Source organism: Cucurbita pepo, chromosome LG14 (assembly GCF_002806865.2).
Source record: "Cucurbita pepo subsp. pepo cultivar mu-cu-16 chromosome LG14, ASM280686v2, whole genome shotgun sequence".
NCBI classification, from domain to species: Eukaryota; Viridiplantae; Streptophyta; class Magnoliopsida; order Cucurbitales; family Cucurbitaceae; genus Cucurbita; species Cucurbita pepo.
In genome coordinates, this window is record NC_036651.1 from 6,437,771 (window position 1) to 6,461,375 (window position 23,605).

The window sequence follows — 23,605 nt, forward strand, 5'->3', positions numbered from 1 at the left end:
GTATCAATAATTTTATTATATTATTTAATTTTAAATAATTAATTATGGTTTGACTATTTTATTTTTATTAAGTTCGATTATTAAAATAATTTTAATTCTTTCCAATTTAATTTAATTGATTTTCAATTTAAAAAAAAAAAATCATATAAAATATTTAACATTTTGAACGAAGTCCCACCTACCCGTTCATACTTCCCTTTTTCTTTCGAGGCCTTGTGTGCCTCTCAAATTTTCATTATTTCTTCTTCTCTATCGTGATTGAAACCTCGAACTTCTCATCGATAACTATGCGTTTTCAGTGTTCGGATCCACCCGCAACAACTTCACCAATGACTCGACCTCTTCATCTTTACCATCTGGTTACTTCTACTCCTTCTTTCACGATGTTTTGCCCGATAAATAAGTTCTGTCACTTTACAATAACTTCAGCGACCACGATTTCTCAACAAAATCCTTTTCAAAATAAGTTTTTAAAATTTGTAATCGATCTCAACATTCTTCAATTCCACAATATTAGTAAAATTATTGAACTTTATATATTAAGAATAGATCTAGAAGCAAGATTTGGAACCTAGTTCTAAATTGAGTCACTCCATCATCAAACTTGATCAAGACTTATTAAATGACTCGAATGTAATCTACCATAAAAATTACTTAAAATCTTAAAAAATGACAAATTATGGTCAAATGTTTAAAAAATATCCTTTTAACTCTATTATATTTGAAATCAAATATTAACTAAATTAATGTATATTAGACGTATTAAAGAAAAATATGTAGGGGATACAATTTATTTGATTTTAATATTTATTTCAAATAAATTGATAATGGTTTTTCTTCTCCTAAATCATCCTAAATTCACTACAATTGAGCTTCTTACATGATGCTTACCATCTAACCATTTCAAAGACCCAAATACATACCCTCGATGCTTGTTGTTTGCCACACTCCGGAATACAACTTCGAAAGTCTTCTCTTCATCAGTTCGAGTAAACTTCAACGTACTTGGCTCAACTGAAATTAAAACTCCTGGGGGTACCTCCACCTGAGCTACGTATGTGCTTGGGCTTCTCACATTCTTAACTGTTCTTTTGATTGTCACAGGTCCTGATTTCATATTGGGTATCGAGATTGATGGGTAGTTGAAATCTGTTAGTTTGAATGACTTTGAACAAACGAATGACGTATTGGAGAATTTACTGAGTTGTGCTTTGTTGTAGCCTCGAGCACATAAGAAATTTAAATAGTCGTTGGTGGTAAGGTCATAAACAAGGCCAGGATTTGCTGCTCGGTTGGGTTGCACATGTCCCGCACCGTACGCGAATGGGTTGGCTACAAGCTTGGTTAAATCTAGTATTGGATGCAAGTCATTGGCTCTAGTTTCAGCTGAAGAAGCGAAGGAAATGTTATTACAATGGGAATGAGCACAAATAACTTCTCGAATCACCATGGAACTCTAATTGATTACGCTAAATTTGATTATATCGAACAATTTAACGCAGTTAATTCTTTATATCTTAGCCCAACTATTTACCTAATGATTTGATTATTTGAATGTACCTGTGGTCATGATGGCAGATTTGATAGCTGCTGGACTCCATTTTGGATAAATGGTCTTGAGAAGGCCAACAATACCAGAAATATGGGGACATGACATGGAAGTGCCAGATACTACATTAAATGGAATTCGACGGTTGTCAAATGGTGAACCACTTGGTGATGCATCTTCTGAATAGGCTGCAATTATATTGACACCTGGTGCTGTTATATCAGGCTGAAGAAAAGAAAAAGTGAGATACACACTTAAGATTTCGAGTTGAGCATTGAATATTCTACGGTAGAAACACAATTTAAATAAAAAGGAGAGCAAACATGGAAACCTTGAGTATCGACTCCTCGATTGAACTGGGACCTCTAGATGAGAATGAAGCCATAACAGGTGCAGGTTTGATTCCCGTCTCTGTCCTTACATGAGTCATGTAAGCCACTGGAGTTCTGGTTGTTAAAGTATAACGATAAGTTTTGTGATTAAGACGTTATTAGGAAAGACTTTCTAAGTGCTTAATTTATTAACAACACTTTTTCAAACACTTAAAAGTCATCCAATTTCAATAGATGAAGTAATTACTTGGTGGAGTTGATGTATTTGTAGACGGTTTCACCATCGATATAACTTATGTGGGAGACAGGAAGGATGTGTGCATCGACTACAACATCATTCCCATATTTCTCGTTGTTGGCTAGAATCATCCCAACAGCACCTGCTTTAGCAGCCACAAAACCCTTGTTCACTCTTGCATCGTCCCCTCTAACGCAAACTATAATCTTCCCTTTCACCTTTCTCGGATCAAGAGACCCCTCCACACACAGTTTACTGCAAGGATGCATCACAATTTTCTCATTAGTGTTCTTACCTAAAAAGTGACCATTGTAGTCGAACTTTAAAAGTACATGGACCAAAATGGACGTTTCAAATGCAGAAGAACGAAAATGAACCAAATTAACAGTATATGGATCAAAATAATATTTAAACCTATACTCACGCAGCTTCAACAGACATATTGATAGCTTTCGCATCTGCCGAAGTAATCAATGGATAGAATTGCTGAGCTGGCAATATTTTGTCGGAAAGACTTGCTCCCTAGTGTTGATAATTTGAAGATCATTAAAGATGGCAAAAAAAACATGAGAAAATAGAGGAATAAAATGAGTACCGTGATATTCTTCTCGTTTCCAAGGGCCACATAACTAGTAAATTGTCTGTTGATTGTGCTAGCAGCCACAGTGAAAAGCCAAGGTGCCACATTTTCTATGCTCTGTGGATCGGGTCCTGAGTTTCCACCCGAGCAAACGACAACGATCCCTTGTTGAACCGCATGGAAAGCTCCGATCGCTGCTACGTCGTTGAAAAACTCCGTGGGACCTCGACCCAGTGAAAGTGAGAGAACATCAACACCATCAGTAATAGCAGCTTCTATGGCAGCTAGGATGTCTGCATCCGAACACTGACCACCACGAAATGTAAGCCAGCATACTTTATAGGCAGCAACAAGGGCTTTAGGCGAACCCCCTTTTGCAGTACCATTACCATAACCAAAAACGTTAGCTCCCGAAACGAAACTGCCTCCAGCCGTGGATAAAGTGTGTGTTCCGTGCCCTTCTTGGTCCCTTGCTGTGTCAAAGCTGATATCAAGGGATCCCGCAAGGGAGACAACACCTTTATTGAAATACCGCGCTCCAATTAACTTCCTGTTGCAATGAAAATTAGAGCCACCCTCACAACTTCCCCTCCACCGGGAGGGAATAGCCCCATATCCTTCATCACTGAAACTCTTTGATTCTGGCCAAACGCCTATACCAATCCAAATTTTAGAATGGTCAAAAACTTAGATGTTTTCGTAGCAACATATATATAAGTTATACTTTCATATTCTATTATAACTATATAAAAAAATAAAAAAAATATTATAACTATATAAAAAAATAAAAACAATACTATAAAAAATTCCGAACTTTTAATAACAGGAATGTTTTCATAGAAACATATAAGTTATAGTTTCATATTCTATTATAGCATCCATTATAGCTATTAAAAAAATGTTATAAAAAATCCAGACATAAACCTTTTCATAACAACATATATGAGCTATAGTTTCATACTCTATTACCATCTATTATAGGTATAAAAAATTGCTTTAAAAAATTCAAGATTTTTAATAATATGGGCTGTCACGACATATGAAAAACGCTATAAAAAAATCTATAATAACGTTTTTCGTAAGTTATCGTATTCATTATTTCTTGTAGTGATAATCAGGACTGACCTGTGTCAAGGTTGGCAATGATGGTAGATTCACCAAAATTGGAAGCATTCCAAATGGAATTTGGAGGAGTTCCTCCACCATTCTCTAGCTCAAGAAATTCCCATGAAGTTGTTGTGTGCAGCTTTCTCATCTTGTTCTCATGAACGGATACGACAGCGGGATGTCCTACCATGATATGTAGCCAATTAGGCAGCAAAATGAGTATCGATTCATATTAAGTATTGGATCGAATGGTTTACTTGCTAGATCTTGTGCAACTTTGTGGTCAAGAACGGCAGCAAAGCCATTGATATATCTGTTGTAGGAGTAGAAGATTGCTTCTTTGGCCATCTCATTGCTATACTTGAAAACATAAGAAGATTAAGCAAATTGGCAAATAAAATGTAATGATATAGACTAGAAGCTTCACCTTCCTAACAATGACCCGAGCAAACTGTAATGAAATTCCGTTGCGACTTGGAGATCGGCTGATGACGGATTCGAGCCGTGCGAATGTGATCCCAAATAAACAATGTAAGACTGCACGAGATGAACAAATGAGAAATAGGATCGAAGAAAGAAAAAATCAAAATAATGGTTGATCATTGGCTTGCCTTTTGGGTGGCAATGGTGGATGTTTGCAACAAAGGGAAAAGAAAGAAGAGAAGAATCAATGAAGATAGATTGAAACCCTCCATAGCTTTGTTCTTGAAGCTTATGAATGAGTAACTCCCTCCATTCTTTTCAGCTTTATAATAACAAACCTAAATGGCCTATGCTTCATTTGACTCTTCATTTTTATTTAAAGAAAGTTTTTAAATGAATTGGTGCAATTTTCGAAAGGAAATGAAAAACATTTAAAACCATTCATAGCGGTAATCATCAAATTAAAATCTTTTGGACTAACTCGAAATTTTGGGTTGGTTTAGTCGCTGACTTAAACAATTTGAATAAAGTTCAGAACCCACTACAGCTCTCTATTTTTCGTCCGAGTGTTCGTTGTTTTTTTTTTTTTATATAAAAAAAATATACTACTTATATATCATATATATTATATTGATAATTAAAATCTCTGCATCACTAACATCAATTACAAACGTCAAACCGTTTTAATCTTTGCAACTCTATTTTTGGGCTGATCAGGTTGGACCGACCAAGAAAATGTTAACATGCGAACCGATTCGAATTTTTTGATTTTCCAAAAATTTAACCTAACCTATATTGAAAAAAAAAATTAGGTTGGTTGGGTCCTCGAGTCATTTGAATACCTCGAGTATAGTCCATGACCTCTATTAATCATATTGTATTTTTTTGTTCGGAAATGAAAATTATTATTATTATTTTATAATGATTACTTTTATCCTAACGCGCTGTAATTTGTTTGTTTTTTATATGAAACAAAAAAGGAAAAAAAATGAAGGGATTGTGTATTTATAAGAAGGAAAGTTAATAAGTTTATATAATTTATAATTACCATAATTTAAACGGTGGCATTGAATTAATAATATATTTAACCAAAAATTAATTCAAGGAAAATGGATTTTTTTCCTCTTTTGCCCTTTCCATTAATCTTCCCCATTTTAATTTCTCTAATTGGGTATATGTATTCTAGGAANTTTTTTTTTTTTTTTTTTTTTTTTTTTTTTTTTTTTTTTTTTTTTTTTTTTTTTTTTTTTTGTAGTTTTTAAAAAGGTTTAATGATGTTAATAAAAGTTTTAAAAACTAAAAGAGTATTTTGAAAAGGTTTTGAAAGTTTTTTTAAAATTGTTTTGAAGGTTAACTCTATTTTTTAAATAAAGTATTAATGGTTTCATACAAAACTAAACCATAAGTATTTTTAAAACTTTTTTTTAAGGAATAAAATGAAAAACACCTTAAAAAACGTTGAACAGAGGAGAGAGAAAATTCATCGGAAAATCTCGTCGTGCATCGGGTGAAGAAGAAAGGATCCGACAGATCTAAATACGGGTCGGTTTCACCTGTGGCCTTCCTTGCCTCATTACAGCAGCCTGCAACCAACACGAACCGAGACCCAATCCATATGGTCAACCCACACAGCTTGCAGCACCCGTGACCCATGACCAAAAGCCTCGACTCAGTCCATCTATAATAGTCGTGCCTGCAACAATCTGAGAACCCGAGGCCCAAATCGCAACCCAACATGCAACCCGTGACTGTAGGCCATGACCCATGACCCGTGCCTCAAACCAAGAGGTAAACACAAACGTGGCCCACTCCTATTGTGCCACGTGTCGACCTACATAAAAAAGAAGCCCTCAACTTTGAGGCTCACCTCAGGTACCCCAATTACCCCCTCGAATGTGTTTTCGACCCTAATTAAGGTAATCGAGGTCGTTTTAATGTCGTATTTCACGTATGTCAATTGAAATTACTATTAATTGTGAAATACTAACGAAAGGTGACGAACAATCTAATAGGAAACGAACCTCGACAACATTTGGAGCAGCTTTTGAGGAACGAAAGTTAACGTTTATTGAATTAAGGAGAACGTCGGCTAAGGTCAACCAAGTAAGTGACCTTACTATAGTATAGGCTCGAGACTTGTTTGTTGTATGACGTATTGTAACGATACACCATNAAAAGGGGCCCCCGCCGAACATCAAGAGATTTCGGCGGGATCCACTCAGGCTCCCGTAAACCCTAGGAGTGGCCGCCTCCTTTAGAGAGAAGGGAGCGCTAGTGTGGTTTGAAGCAAGAGGAAGCCGACGCGCCACCGGAGAACGGACGAACGACGACACATCCACCGACGACAGTAGCCAAGCCCTGCGATTTGGACTGTCGGGACTTTTGGACGAGGAAGACGCAGCGCAGGCGTGGGTCGACCCCCGGCATTCCGCAAGACGTCTTAGCCAGCGTGCAGCCCACGTTCGGACACCACCCCGGAGCCTCGTCCCCTTTGTGGCCCAAACCGGAGGTGCGCCAGAAACCCTGCGCCGGCGGTGTTCGTCGCAGCCATCGGTTTCTGCTCCATCGGCGGCTTCCCGAACCTCCAGCTCGGTTAAGTGCAGCTTGGCGGCTCGACATCCGAATAGTATATTGATTCCTAGGTCTTTGACCCTTTCGAAGCCATTTCCACCCTCGTTTCAACCATCTGAGGTCAGTATAACTCCATTTTTGACAAATAGCTTGCGATAGGGACGTACTTGGTAGCTAGGTACGAGGGATAGTTGTGAAGGCGCTCTAAGTGTATCATGTTGTCTTATAGGAGGTAGTTAGGCGCTTGAGTTAGCGTTGTGGGCGACTTCGGTCAAGGCCAAGGAGGTAAGTAACCTTACTGTTGGCGTTAGTTATGTATGTATGTTGGTGCATGCCCTATGACCCTTGCATGCACCATATGTTCTTGCTGTATGCTAGGTTAGATGTTTCTTGTCGTGAAATGCTATGCATGCTTTGTTTATGTATGTGATTCTTGCAGTGAATTGCTATGTATGCCATGTTTATGAATATGATGTTGTGACGCGTTTTGTCGCCCTGTATGTATGATGAGCTTGGTTGACATGTCATGATTGTAATGAGAACCCCACATGCCATGAATGAGATGACTAGTATGCTAGGATATGCTTGCTCAATGTGGACCCGGTTATGCTATGTTATGCTTGCCTAATGTGGACCCGGTTATGCTATGTAATGCGGCGAGGGGATGGAGCGTCGTATGTGTAATGCCATGGAGGTAAACCTTAAGAACCTCATGCACGCTATGGTTGGGGCACTCCCCCGTTATGCTACGGATGGTATGGATGCGTATATTCGATATTGTGTTCGCCACGATATCATGCAGGCCCTCCTTTGTCCGTGGCGTCCGGTATTGTATGTCATACATACCCAACCAAGCCAGGCCCAGGGAGTTCGCTTGCGAGCTCGCCTGGTGGGCCCACAGTCACACACGTGGGCCATGTGCGGGAAATTACCATGCATCCACCCCCGCCCGGACAAGGCAAGGGCCTAAGGCCATGGGAAGGAATGGAAGACAAACCCCTCTCTCAGCTTCGTTCTTCTAACATTGTGCGGCATGTATGGTAATGATGTGCGACATGTATGGGTATTCTGTGTGACATGTATGTGTGTTGCATGCGTCATGTATGTGTATCGTGTGCGACATGTAGATGTATTGTGTGCGACTGCTTGTATCCGAATGTATGAATATATACTTAACCCCAACAGTGGGGCGACTTACTAGGTATTTTATATAATACTCAAGCCACGTGCTACCAATATTTTCAGGAAAGGGCAAGGCTCCCATGTACGGGTGACGGTGGATGATGCGAAGGGCCATGGAAATCTTGAGGAGAGTTTGTAGTGTCGTAGGCGCCTGTTGAATTCTTTTGGGTTCTTAGTTTTGCGAATTGTTTCCTCTAGTTCTCTGTTGACTACTTCTAGGCTAGGTTGTTGAAATTGTTTTCCTAGGTATGAACTACTTAAATTGATGAATGCATTTTCGTTATTGAGACTGTCCCATGTGAACTCTTGTCCTGTTGATTTGACGAGTATAAGGTAACGTCGCTAATTAGGGTGGAGAAAATTAGGGGCGTTACAGTTGGTATCAGAGCCCTAGTGTGACCAAGGCATTTCCATGGTCCTCCAGCAACCACACCGTCACCGTCAGGTATGTGTACATAGTGTAAGAGAGAATTACGGATGTAATTTGTCTTGATGTTGATATGTTCCATGATGTGCCCGATTTATGCTTGTGTGTGTGTCCGGCTAATGCCATTGCGTGTGTACGCGACTTATGCCTTTGTGATTGTTTATGGAAGTGGGGAGAATAGTATGTAACCTCATCGCTATTGCTAGGCGTAGATATGCCACCCAGGACGCGAGGAGGGAGTACCAGTAGGCGAACCCCAGTTAGGGGTAGGAGCGTGAGGAGGCGGGGTCCCGGCCGCGAGGACACCGGGGAGGAGCTCCTCTATTGTCAAGACACACAAATCACATAAAGGAGAACACTCGCACACCCCAAATTATTACAAAAGCGGTAGAATGTCCAAGAATTTATAAGAGGAAAACAAGACTGACATGTGTCAAAATTGCCAATGATTGTAGATTCACCAAATCTTGAAAGGTTCTAAAGTGAGTTTGAAGAAATTCCACCACCATTCTCAACTCGAAAAAAGTTCCATGAAAGTTCCATTGTGTGTAGTTTTAGTCCTTTGTTTTTATACATTGATATCACATCACATCATGACTAAAAAAGACAAAGGAGAAAAATACCATATTATTAAATTAGAAAAATGAGGTTGACTTGATAACTATTTGACATTTAAAAATTAAGCCCGTGAATACTACTTTCAATCTACCTTCTTTTGGAAACTAAAAAACAAAAAGATTTTATTTTTGAAATTTTTATGTGAGAATTCCAATGTTTCTATAAAAATATAAACCCAATAAATTAGGAACAAATTAGTATGATTTTATTTTATTGAGAAAGGAAATCATTTTCCAACAAAATGATAGCCCTAACCCACAAAGAGATGAATTATTTTACTAGCTATATCTTGTGCAACTTATTGATCAAGAACAACCACAAATAGTATGATTAAAATATTACTTTCTTAGCCATTTCATTGTTGTAATTAGAAACAGAAATATAAAAGCGTAAATTAAGAGTGAGAATTGAACAAATCTACCCTGCATTATTTAAAACTAAAAGCTTCATCTTCCGATCTAAGTAGATTGCAGTGGATTTCTGTTGCAAGTTGGAGATCAACAGCATAAGGATTCGACTCATGTGAATCTGATCCTAAGTAAACAATATAAGACTACACAAAATAAAGCAAAAAAATCTTAATGTCTAAAACGATTTAATATACATATTAAAAAACATTTATAAGTGATCCTCGAATAACCTTCTTCGCTTCTTGGCTACCATGGTAGGTGTAGAGGAGGTAGATTGAAAGCATCCATTTATTTTTCGTGTCAGAATAATTGCTCATTCTATTCATAACAACGTAATAGAATTAAAAAACATAGTGCTTAAGGTTGTGAGTCCAAGAAACTCTCCCCTCAAGTTGTTATTTCTATTTCATTTATTTGTTTCGGTATATTTCAATCCCGGGTCAAACCAACAATTGTACCGATCTAAGGCAAATGTTCCATTTCGTTGTAAGAACAACAATCAACGTCTATTGACCAATGTATATTACATCCTGAGTTTGCAGAACAATATTATTAGGCTCGTTTATCAAGATATTCGATAGAAACGGAACTCTGTTGATGAAGGTAAAATGGTCACAAAACCGCTAGTATAAGGTACTAGTGAAAGACCTTCAACATCTTCCAAACCTTATCATTGGAAGCAAGAAAGAGAAGAAGAATGAGTATGCCAGGAGAAGAAGGAACCGAAGAACAAAGCTAAGAAGAAACCAACTAACATAGCTAAGAATAAATCGGAGGCCACTTCAATTAAGAAAGAGCAACCTATAAGTCAATCTGCGCTTCATCAGACTTGCCTTCTCAACCAAAGAAGCCTGGAGGCAAATATAAAAAGAAACAAAAATCCAACAATAACAAGGTTGAAAGAAAGAGGAGTATCTTACAACACGATGAAATTCCTATGCAGAAGAGAGAGGCTAAAGAAATTATACGTTATTAAAATTTCTTATGAAGAAGATAAAGTTGATAAGCGACCACTCAACATTGAAATTACAAAGCAACGTGCAGATATTCTAACCAAGCTCTAGCAAAGGTTAAACTTTGCAGATATGCAGGAGTCGCTCTAAGTAAGAATCTCGAGTAAAGTCAAGCTTAAGGGAAGAATATGAGTCAATAAGTTTGACTTAGTAAAAAAAGCTATTAACTTAAGCAAGTTTAAGAAAATGATAGTGTTCTATTAAGAATTGTTAGTAGTTGCCCCCACTGTGTAATAAGTTTTGGACAATAGTTAGTAATTTATTTAGGAGAATTGTTAGCCCTTTTAACTTAGGGAAAGTTTATAAAATTTGTTTGCGTTTTTTCCTCAATAAATACTCATCAAATTTATGCTCTATCCACGCAATATAAGAAGATTATTGAAAAGCATAGTTGTAAAGATCGATCCTTGGTCTAAGAAACTCTTCCTTCAAGTTGTTATTTCTGATTTTTTTTTTCTCATTATATCTCCGTCCTTGGTCAAAACCAACATTGCTCGGAAACTTCAATAAATTAATTTTTTTTTAGAAAAAAGCAATAAAAGAATCTATTATCATTGAGAACAGGAAAATAAAATTTCAATTATTGAGCTAAAACAAGCTATTCTCAACCCAACTCATGTATTTCTTTCGCGGCTTCCTTAACGTCACAAAAATTAGACTGCTAATGCAATGCTTCCCATCAAACCACACAAGTTTTTCAAACACATACCCATTAGGTTGATTATTTGGCACTTTCCTCGATACAACTTTGAAATCCTTCTCTTCATCAGTTTTGGTGAACTTCAAAGTACTTGGGTCTACCGAAACCGAAACTCCTGGCGGTGCCTCAACTTAGGCAACATACATACCTAGACTTCCCACATTTTTTACTCTTCTTTTGATCTCTACCGCCTCTGATTTCAAATTATTCATCGAGATTGATGGGTAGTTCAATTCAGTTACTTTGAATGACTTTGAACAAACAAATGAAGTATCATTGGAGAATAGTTTCATTTGTGTTTTATTGTAGCCATGAACACATAGGAAATTCAAGTAGTCTAGGGTGGAGTGGTCGTAAACAAGGCTAGGATTCGCTGCTTTGTTTGGTTGGACATGGCCGGCACCATACGCCAATGGGTTTGATTTCTCCTTTTTTGAGCTTAGTATGGGATTTAAGTCATTGGCTTTGGTTTCAGCTGCAAAACAAAATCATTAGCTTGTGAGGTTTAAGTCAAAATGAAAATCTCATAAATGATATATCATACTATTCATGGTTTGGAAATACATTTGAGAAATTAATTAGTTCTTGAACTTTTAAAATAATTGAAATTTTTTTCCTAATGAACCTGTGGTCATGATTGCAGATCTGATAGCTGCTAGACTCCATTTTGGATAAAGGGTTTTGAGAAGGCCAACGATACCAAAAATATGGGGGCATGACATAGAAGTGCCTGATAATACATTATATAGAACCCGATGTTTATCAAAAGGTGAACCAATTGGTGATGCTTCGTCAGAGAAAGCCACTAATTTATTCACACTTGGTGCTGTTATATCAGGTTGGAAATTAAAAAGAAAAATGCAATACTTCAAATTTTGCAATGGTCAACAGTTAATCCATTGAACTTTATACTATAAAATTACTCCACACATATATCCCACCAACCTTGAGTATTGAGGGCTCAACTGTATTGGGACATCTTGACGAGAACGAAGCCATAATTGGTGCTGGTTTGATTCCTAACTAAGTCTTTACGCGAGTTATTTTAGCCATTAGACGTCTGATTCAACCACAGAACGTGACGTATAAGTTACAACTTTTACGTATAATAAATTTTTAACTTAAAAAAATACGTTTAATAGATTCCTAATTCTTAAGCTTCTAAATTTATGTTTATTAGATCATAAAGTTTAAAAGAGTTCGAGAATAAACATAGAAGTTTATGAAATAAGGAGTAATTATTTAATAGACTTGATGTATTGGTTGATTGATTCCAAGTGTGCGCAAAAGTCCATCCCCTCTATCCTTGTAATTAACGAGAATTATCCCAATAGCACCTGCTTGAGCAGCCACATAACCTTTGTCTACATCGCTGTGCAATAGGAAGTAAGTGTGCAGCAGAAAAAAGTCCATCCCTAATATCCTTGTAATTAACAAGAATTATCACAACAGCAGCCTGCTTGAGCAGCCACATGACCTTTGTCCACATTAGCTCCCAAATTAACTCAAACTACAAATTTTTCCTTTTACCTTTTTAGGATCAAGAGACCCTTCCATACTTGTTTGGCTACAAGATTATCGGCGCCCATATTCAAGTGTTAATTTTAAAGACTAGGGCATGATCAAATGTATTCCGAATTTAAAGATATTTTGTATAATTTAAATAAAAATATACTCACTCGTCCTAATGAGAGATGTTGAATTTTGCATCTATAGCATGGATCAACGGATAGAACTTCTTAGCTGGCAATATTCGATTAGAAAGACTTTCACCCTGATATTGATAATGAAAAATTATTTAAGACAACATAAACGTAGTACATAGAAATATACACAATCGACAAATATAGAGACACGTATACGAAAAAAAATTATATGCCCAATGCAATTAACTATGTTTAAAAAGGTTTGATACTTACCTAAATATTTGTATAAATAAGATCGAGAACATGACTATATAGTACTAATAAGTATCGGATAGAGTACCTTCAAGCGCCTCTTGCCTCCCAACACCACGAAGTGATAAAAAGCCTGTCAATTGTGCTAGCTCCCACAGTTATCATCCATGGTGAGACATTTGAGACCATGCTTTCAGTTGGTCCTGAATTTCCAGCATAACTAATAACAGTGATGCCATTCTTCAAGGCATGGAAGGACAAGCCATTAGATCGTTAGAAAATTTATTAGCATCTCCACCAAGTGAAACCGATAGAACATCAACTCCGTCACTAATGGCAGCTTCAAAGCCAGCTACAATATCGGCGATAAAACACGCACCATCCACCGTTTAAGGCCAACATACTCTATAAGCGGCAACAAAGGCTTTAGGGGAACCCCCTTTTGCAGTGCCATAATCATAAATGCTTATTCCTTTAACGAAATTGCCTCAAGCTGTGGATAAGGTGTGTGTTCCATGCCCACCATCGTCCCTTGCTGTTTCATTGCTTAAGTTGAGAGGTTTAGGTTCCACGATGGATATATATCCTTTGTTGAAATATAGTATTCCAATCAGCTTTTTGCATTTAACATCTTCAATTTTACATCCACGTCACACGTATCAATACAAGCATTTGATATAATGACTAGCTAGAACACAAACACGACAAGGATAGATCTATTATCATTTTTATAAGAAAATCTAATACTTGATGAGTTTATGCATTTGTATGCTTAGAAACATAAGTTAAATGACAAGTTTAGTTCATAATTTTTTTTTTCTTTGTATTTTTATATATATAATATATTGTGATCCGATGTTATAGTATGATACGTATATGATAAAAATTGTTATGTCCGGAAGTATGGAATATTATGATATGATATATTTATGTAATTTGAATGATATGATATGATTGACATACAAAACGACGAACTAGCATGAAATACAACCTCATCGTATGCATGACAGATATGATAAATGATATGATAAACGATATGTGAAATGATATGAAAAACGATATTGTAACGACTCTAAATTTCCACATACTCAGAGTCGCTACTAACGTCTCATGCTCATCTATAATGCGGAAATAACATGAACATCATTTGTAACGTAAACTTCAAAAAACGTTTAAAACAACTTCTTCTCTGGAAAACACAGCAATAGTGTTACGTGTTTAAATATGAAATACTGCAATTTAGAAAAAAAATATAAAATAATTTAAAACAATGAAATGCAAAACAACCTATTCTAACTTAAGACTAGGGATTTAAATATGAGTCTACCCTATGCACGTGTCACAGTCTCTCGCGATGCCGCCACCCTCCATACAAGTGCGCCTTGCCTTTACCTAGAAAAAAATGTGGCACACGGCCTGAGTATTTCGAGGAATACTCAGTAAGTGGCCCCATTATAAGGGGTCATGCAAATGCAAACACATGCAATCATGATTTAGGGACCTATCTCTATTCACCATAAGGGTGGCCTTCAGTCTCAAACAAATTGGATGTGTAGTACTTCCATACACACGATTCACACGTGCGAGTGTGAATCTCCAGGGCGCTCGCACACCCCCTGACCCTCTGGTCAAGCTAATCTGTAGCAAAGTTTGGAGGTCAGCGGAACCTCATAGTGTCATGCACCTCATGAACACCCTCATCTATGTGCATTCGCACTCATCATCATACTGGGCGCGTCTGCACTCATCATCTCTAGGGGAAGTAGCCCTATGCTTATGAACATACAATATGCATGAGGTTCCTCTAAATCCATCATAATGTCTCTTCTAACACAACCCTCTAGTCTCATGTCTTTGTTACTCTAGGTAACATATACTCGTGGATCTTTATATTAATATCATTTTCATGTTCTTAGGGTTGTGTCCTATGTCGATCTAAAGACATGATGCAATATAGCACATCATCATATAACATGCTCAAGATGGAAAACATGGTCATATTAAGGTAAATGTCACGCAATCATCATACTCATCATATTGTCATAAAGTGCATCAAGCATATCAAGTACTGTTGGGTTTTATGTCCTAAAACTCATAGTTTGTAAACAAAAACATATTCTATTTTCAATAAAGTTATTATTGTTGTTTATTCAGTAAAGATTGTTATTGAATAAAGTGGACTTTACGATCATTAATCTAAATTCAATAAACTAAGAACATTCTGGCTATAGTATGATTATTTGAACTATTTGTAGAGACATAAGAGTGAATCAAGTTCAAGTATATAGTCAAAATGATCTATAGTATAAGGATAAGGCTGAGTACCTTATTCTGGGGACACTATGGATGCGGCCCACTTTTGTATATGATATAAACAATGTGATCACTAAATTGTACATGTGGAGACATGTGAGTGGGGGCGTCCTATGCAATGAGTATTGCATAAGATCGGACCATGAAGAAAACCACTCTCACTTTATAATGTCGTTTACTGTTGAGACTGATTTTCTTTTCATTCGATAACCTAGGTAACTCGGTTTTAATCCTGAGCTAACCATGAACTCCTGTTTATTCGGAATTATCCTTAGATTTGCATGGGTGAGAGTGGCTCTAGTTCGCCGACTCAATAGGCCTCCCATTTCAGGGGTAAGACTGGGTGAATGGCTGGGGACGTGGGGTGCAAGATGGAATTCACTCCTACCCACTTTTAGGGATAGAAGAGAGGTAGTTCCCTTAACTGTTGACTCTAGGTCTTGAACAAGGGCCCCACCCACTCATTGGCCTGAGAGGGATTCGGTTTATTGGTTGGACCATAAACCAATTGTTCATAAGAGAATCAGTGAGACATAAGAAACAAGAAGTAACTTCAGGGGTAAAACGGCTAATTGACCCAGCTCTAGTTACGAACAACTTGTGAAGGATCGACTTACTAATCATGGTTATATCAAACGAACAGAAATATATCTATAGTGAGGGGAGTGCAACTACTAGGCTATAGTGGAGTGTCCTAGTAGTTAACGGAGTGTTGTTGATTAACAAGGTTAATGAGTTTAACTGGTTAATCTTGGATCATTGGAGCCCATGATCTATAGGTCCATTAGGTCCCTCTGCTAGTTCATATCGGACTAAACAATAGAACAGTTTGACGAGTGAGTTCGAAGTGTTCGAATTCAAATTAGGGAATATGCGTTACATATATACGATATATTTAACCGCATTTTTGTTTTATTTACGAATTAAACAAAAAGAGAGAATTTGAGATATTTAAATAAAATTTAAATATTTTAATCAAATATGTGTTGGAATTGATTGGGATTGTCTTTTAAATTAATATTAAATATTAATTAAATAGTTTAATTAATCATTTAATATTACTTTAATTTGAAATTAATTATTCAAATTAATTGTTGAATTAAAATGTTGACTTCATTTAATGTAAAAATCGTTAGTGAAATTTTGAAATTTTGAGGCGTCAAAATTTGGTTTAACCAAACTTGCATGCTTGCCAAATAAATCCCACAAATTTGAGTGGAATTTTGAGTGTCAAAATTTGGTTAACTCAAACATGTATGCTTGCCACATAATCCTAAACATTTGAGTGGAATTTTGAGTGTCAAAATTTGGTGATGTCAAAGAACATGCAAACATGACTCTTTAAAATAGAGTGATCACAGTACATGAAAGGTCTTCTTTTTTGGGAAAACCATGAGAAAAACCTATCACAAACACTCTCTTCATATATACAAAATCCCTCCCAAGTTTAGTCACTCAGCGGATTCCACAATCCCATTCTATTAATGATATTTAGTAATAATTATAGTTTACCATATATATTATACTTGATATTTTATTACTAGAGGTATCTTTTCCTTATTGTTATTTCCATATCCTTATAATTTATTTGATTATAAATAAGATAACTTGCACACCTGGTGCATTAATCAAACATTCTCATGGTATCAGAGCCATTTTGGTTTAGCAACCCGGATCCTTTGTTTTCAATGGTTTTTGAAATCTTCTACTGTTCTTCTCCACCACCACTGCTGGCTTTGACGCCGCAGGGGCAGTTGTCATGGCTGCCACATGCAGAGCCGATTGATTACTCTTCAGCTCCATTCTTTTGACCTCCAAATCATCCTTCGCCATACTCTGTACATACAACCTCATCTTTTTCAAACATAGCCTCTTTCATTTTCTTCCCAATTTTCCCTTCATCCTTCACAGAAATCCTAATCTTAAGATCTTCATCAGCGTTCTCTTCAGAAATATACAGGATCTCGATAATTCCATCGACCTTATGCAGAGATTTACCTTTGGAATCTGGGCGCCGCACTGGCCTCTTCGCCAACCAAGTTGCCGTCGCCCTTCTCGCCAAAATTGGCTCCTTCGCCCAATGTGACGACTCTTCTGGATNTCAGGGGTAAGACTGGGTGAATAGCTGGGGACGTGGGGTGCAAGATGGAATTCACTCCTACCCACTTTTAGGGATAGAAGAGAGGTAGTTCCCTTAACTGTTGACTCTAGGTCTTGAACAAGGGCCCCACCCACTCATTGGCCTGAGAGGGATTCGGTTTATTGGTTGGACCATAAACCAATTGTTCATAAGAGAATCAGTGAGACATAAGAAACAAGAAGTAACTTCAGGGGTAAAACGGCTAATTGACCCAGCTCTAGTTACGAACAACTTGTGAAGGATCGACTTACTAATCATGGTTATATCAAACGAACAGAAATATATCTATAGTGAGGGGAGTGCAACTACTAGGCTATAGTGGAGTGTCCTAGTAGTTAACGGAGTGTTGTTGATTAACAAGGTTAATGAGTTTAACTGGTTAATCTTGGATCATTGGAGCCCATGATCTATAGGTCCATTAGGTCCCTCTGCTAGTTCATATCGGACTAAACAATAGAACAGTTTGACGAGTGAGTTCGAAGTGTTCGAATTCAAATTAGGGAATATGCGTTACATATATACGATATATTTAACCGCATTTTTGTTTTATTTACGAATTAAACAAAAAGAGAGAATTTGAGATATTTAAATAAAATTTAAATATTTTAATCAAATATGTGTTGGAATTGATTGGGATTGTCTTTTAAATTAATATTAAATATTAATTAAATAGTTTAATTAATCATTTAATATTACTTTAATTTGAAATTAATTATTCAAATTAATTGTTGAATTAAAATGTTGACTTCATTTAATGTAAAAATCGTTAGTGAAATTTTGAAATTTTGAGGCGTCAAAATTTGGTTTAACCAAACTTGCATGCTTGCCAAATAAATCCCACAAATTTGAGTGGAATTTTGAGTGTCAAAATTTGGTTAACTCAAACATGTATGCTTGCCACATAATCCTAAACATTTGAGTGGAATTTTGAGTGTCAAAATTTGGTGATGTCAAAGAACATGCAAACATGACTCTTTAAAATAGAGTGATCACAGTACATGAAAGGTCTTCTTTTTTGGGAAAACCATGAGAAAAACCTATCACAAACACTCTCTTCATATATACAAAATCCCTCCCAAGTTTAGTCACTCAGCGGATTCCACAATCCCATTCTATTAATGATATTTAGTAATAATTATAGTTTACCATATATATTATACTTGATATTTTATTACTAGAGGTATCTTTTCCTTATTGTTATTTCCATATCCTTATAATTTATTTGATTATAAATAAGATAACTTGCACACCTGGTGCATTAATCAAACATTCTCATGGTATCAGAGCCATTTTGGTTTAGCAACCCGGATCCTTTGTTTTCAATGGTTTTTGAAATCTTCTACTGTTCTTCTCCACCACCACTGCTGGCTTTGACGCCGCAGGGGCAGTTGTCATGGCTGCCACATGCAGAGCCGATTGATTACTCTTCAGCTCCATTCTTTTGACCTCCAAATCATCCTTCGCCATACTCTGTACATACAACCTCATCTTTTTCAAACATAGCCTCTTTCATTTTCTTCCCAATTTTCCCTTCATCCTTCACAGAAATCCTAATCTTAAGATCTTCATCAGCGTTCTCTTCAGAAATATACAGGATCTCGATAATTCCATCGACCTTATGCAGAGATTTACCTTTGGAATCTGGGCGCCGCACTGGCCTCTTCGCCAACCAAGTTGCCGTCGCCCTTCTCGCCAAAATTGGCTCCTTCGCCCAATGTGACGACTCTTCTGGATTTAACATTGTCTTTGTCCATTGCTCTAGGTTTCCCCTTCTACTTCTTGGGGTTAGACATATTCTCACAAGAGCAAAGGCAGCATCGTCGCTAAGCGACAATTCCTCTTCATGGGTTAGACATATTCTCGCCGAAGCCAAGGCAGCATCGGCGCTGAGTGGCGATCCCTCTGCAATTTTCGATGGCCAAGAAAGTGTTTAATTACGCCTCCTTTGAACCAAGTTGTTGACATCTTCACGAAAAGTGTTTCTCAACCTCTTTGAATTTTTTAGATTCAAGCTTCACGTTCGTTCAAATCTGACGCTCAGCTTGCGGTGGGGTGTTAAGGATATTTAGTAATAATTATAGTTTACCATATATATTATACTTGATATTTTATTACCAGAGGTATATTTTCATTTATTGTTATTTCCGTATCCTTATAATTTATTCGATTATAAATAAGATAACTTTCACACCATTTAGGTGTGGTGGATCAATCAAACATTCTCACGTTCTAAGGCCGGAGGATAGTGGAGAAGACACTAGTGGTGGTTCAAAACCGGTTCGTGAGGAAAAAGGAATTTAAACTACAAAAGGTTAGTATTCAANATATGTTATGTTCTAAAAGTGCCTAAGATTCAAATGGCTTCCGCATGTGTTATATTAACACCATCAAGTATGTCATTCATCAAAATATATATATACTACGCACATCATCAAGCATCATAACTCATACAGCATCATAACTCATACATTATCATATACTCATACATTATCATATACTCATACGACATCATACAATACAACTCATACGTCATTATAACTCATACAATTTTTAGCATATCCTATAGTAAGGTCACTTACTTGGTTGGCCTTAGCCGGAGTACTCTCTAATTTAATTAACGTAAGCTCCCGTTCCTCAAGAACTACTCCAAATGTTGCCAAGGTTTGCTTCTTATCGCACCGTTCGTCACCTTTTATTAGTATTTCACATTTTAATTAATAATCCAACAAACAATGTGAAATACGACTCTAAACGGCTTCAATAAAAATCTAATTCCATGTTTTCAATATTTATAAATAGTATTGGGTAATAAAACTTAAATTTAAAACCTGTAAATATTATTAATATTTCAAGTCGATTGGATAATTCAACTTTTAATATTATATTCTATAATACAAATATAATAATTTCTCGTATTTTCCCTTTCCTTTCCACTTTATTTCTCTTGCCTTATATTTTAATTTTGTGTTGCCATTTTTAATCAAATCTAATTTTCTTTTCTTTTCTTAAGAATATCTATGCAATTACTCAAAATATTTTCAAAATGTTTTCAATTATTCTAATTTTCTTTTCTCTCCTAAAATCTTCTTTTTGTTTTTTTTTTCTTTTTCTTTTTTTAAATTCGAATTCTTTTAAGGCGTTCAATTTACTTCATATCTAATTCTTTTAATCTGTTTAATTCTATTTTCATATCTAATTCTATTCTCATATCTAATTCAGTTTAATTCTTACTCCCATGCCTAATTCTTCCCAATCTGCAATAGATTTATTGGTTTTATTATTTCCATTTTTTTTCCTCTTTTGTTATGCTTGGATGATTTGTTTTCCCATCTTCCTCTCTTTCTCTATATTTTTTTCTCTTCTCGTTGAGTTTTCTAAAAAAAAAAATTATTATTTGAATATGTTTTAGAGATCTTCCTTCTCCATATCTTCCTCTCTTTTTTATTTTTTTTTTCTTTAGATTTTAGTGAGAGTATTCTGACCAATTTTGATGGACTCTTTTAACTAGGATTCAATAATTTCTCACTCAGATCTAAATGACTGCAACAGATCATTTATAACTCATATCTAATAATTGCAACAAATTAATAACGGCAACAGATAATTTCTAACTCAGATCTTATAATTGCAACAAATTAACATCCTTTGATAATAAGGAACTATTAATCTTTTCACAGACATCTGTCTTACATTATTTGCCTAATCATCTCTCCATTACCTTTCTTCTGGATCTCTCCATTCTTGTCTAATCATCTCTCCGTTATATGTCTTCCTTCTCCCTATAACTATTTCTATTTGTTTGCTGAATTATCCATGCCGAATAAGAGAAGAATTATCAATAAGAGAGGTATTTTAGGGAAGGGACAGAGAGATCAAAGGAGAGGTGGTAGGTTTTTTTTTTTTTTCTTCTTTATTTTGTTATTTTTATTTTAATATATATATATAGATATATTAAACGTTACAGATATGATATATTTATATATTTCTAACTCATTACAACCGACTAGCGTTCCATACCTATCATATTTGTAACGTTTAATATATATATATATAGTAAACGTTACAGATATGATAGGTATGGAACGCTAGTGGGTTGTAATGATAATGAAAATGGAAAAATGTTAGGACCTTATGCATTATTGTGCTAAGGGGATACCCCTTGTAACGACCATAAAGTTCTACCTACCTAGAGTCGCTACTAACGTAGCATGCTCATCATCTATGCAGAAATATAGCTCTGGAAAGAAAACATCATCTCTAGTATAAATGTCGAAAACATTTAAAACATTTTCTATCTCTTGAAAACACATTCATGGTCTATCTCTAGTATAAATGTCGAAAACATTTGAAACATCTTCTATCTCTTGAAAATACAGTCATGTCTTACTTGTTTAAATACGAAATGCTAAACTATTAGAGAAAATAAAAAATAATATTAAAAAAAAAAAAGAAGAAGATTAAAAAAAAAATCATTCCCCACTTCTCTCTATGGACCACTCATCCTTCACGATAGTACGAACCTGTACGTTACGAGGCAAGAAAACGATCATTATGGTTATCATAATGTTGCCATGATCAAGTAGGAAACCAATCATTATATTTATCATAATGCTGTGACGGTCATACAAGAAAACGATCATTATATTTAACCTAATGTTGTCATGACGGCTACTACTTCTAAGGGTGTCCAGCATAAGGAGCTCCCAGAATATGCTCGCCGGACAAGGAAAGGGGCTCAGCAGTGTGCGAGCTACTTGTGAGTCCATACTCGCACGTATGGGTTGTGTGTAGATTATATGATACACATCCAAGCTGCTCGTTAGGAGAGTACCGTAGGAAAATAGAATGTTATGATAGATCCCATCATTGCATTCACATGTGCTTACATTTAATCCCAATAGTAGAGTCATTGACTGAGCATTCTTAAAATACTCAAGCCTCGTGCTATTACATTTTTTAGAATAAAGGCAAGGCGCCCTTATGAGGCCGACGGAAGCGGAAGCATCACAAATTCCATGACGTAGTATATGCATAGATTAGGATAGGTTGAATGGTATTTGCATTAATAATATACAACTCCACATTAAATATAAGATTAAATGTATAGTAATTACCTTATGTTAAATAGAAAAAATTACGTGGTTACAACTCCACAAATTTATTTATTTTCAATTAATTAATTAAAAATTGAAATTTTAGAATAATAATGTGAAAAATACATTTTATAATCTGATTTTATTATTAATTTCATTTTTATTTTATTTGAATTAAAATAATGATAGAAGAAATATATTTCATAACCTAAAATAACATTTTTTTTTCTTTTTTCTATATAAGTTTTGACAATATCATTTTCATTTTTTTAGTTCATAATATTTATTTTTTCTTACCTACATAATATAATTTATTTTCAACTAATCAATTAAAAATTAATACTTTAACATAAAATTTATGTCATATTATTAAAATAATTTTAATTCATTAAAATTTAATTTACTTTTTGTTCATGTACCTTAAATTTTAGGATTTTCAATTTAATTGATAATAAATCTTAACATTTATTTTTAAATAAATGAATTTATGTTGAAAATGAAAGAATAGAATAAATTATATTAGATGAGATATATTATAAAATAATATAATTGAAAAAAGAAAATAAGTTAAAGAGTTATTAAAAAAAAAAAAGAGAAAAAAAAAGTTTATTTTGTAATTTATTAATTATATTTTGATCTTAATTATTACAATTATTTTATTTTCTTTTTATTTTTAAAATTTCATGTGTGGGAATCATTCACTATTTAACCGATTTTCAAACATATTTATAAATTTTCTAAGAAAAATATATCTAAAAATGTTAGAAATATGTAATTTCGAACCTATAAAATTTTGAACTATGTGAAATTTAATAGCTTTTGAATATAGCATTTTGAACGAAGTCCCACCTATGTGTTCAAACTTCTCGTGTTTCTTTCGAGACCTTGTGTGTCTCTCAAATTTTCAAAATTTCTTCTCTATCATGGTTGAAATCTCAAACTTTTCATCCGTAATTATGCATCTCCAGTGTTCGATCCACCCGCAATAACAACTTCTCCAATCACTCGACC

The 23,605-nt window shown here is 35.4% G+C and overlaps 1 protein-coding gene and 1 pseudogene across 2 annotated transcripts; both read right to left on the bottom strand.

Moving 5' to 3' along the window:
• Positions 1 to 836: 836 nt before the first annotated feature.
• LOC111810767 (subtilisin-like protease SBT5.3) lies at positions 837 to 4,508 on the bottom strand. Of its 2 annotated transcripts, none has more exons than XM_023697546.1 (10): positions 4,418 to 4,508; positions 4,234 to 4,343; positions 4,064 to 4,161; positions 3,825 to 3,989; positions 2,715 to 3,352; positions 2,559 to 2,641; positions 2,129 to 2,374; positions 1,881 to 1,995; positions 1,561 to 1,774; positions 837 to 1,386 (listed from the first exon to the last, which is right to left on the bottom strand). In XM_023697546.1, exons 1-10 carry the CDS (start codon positions 4,499 to 4,501, stop codon positions 848 to 850), a joined length of 2,292 nt encoding a protein of 763 aa, XP_023553314.1. In that variant the 5' UTR covers positions 4,502 to 4,508; the 3' UTR covers positions 837 to 847. The 2 variants fall into 2 exon arrangements, with proteins under 2 accessions (XP_023553314.1, XP_023553313.1); XM_023697545.1 differs by having other exon boundaries at positions 2,544 to 2,641.
• Positions 4,509 to 11,038: 6,530 nt separating this feature from the next.
• LOC111810475 lies at positions 11,039 to 13,774 on the bottom strand (annotated as a pseudogene).
• Between the last annotated feature and the right edge of the window lie 9,831 nt (positions 13,775 to 23,605).

Bases quoted from the DNA above. Each gene is read 5' to 3' on its own strand.
- LOC111810767 (XM_023697545.1), bottom strand. From the start codon at position 4,501: ATGGAGGGTTTCAATCTATCTTCATTGATTCTTCTCTTCTTTCTTTTC. The intron at 3,990-4,063 runs GTAAACCATTCG...ATATCATGGTAG, and splicing joins AGTTGCACAAGATCTAGCAA to GACATCCCGCTGTCGTATCC. The intron at 1,387-1,560 runs GTACATTCAAAT...TCGCTTCTTCAG, and splicing joins ATCTGCCATCATGACCACAG to CTGAAACTAGAGCCAATGAC.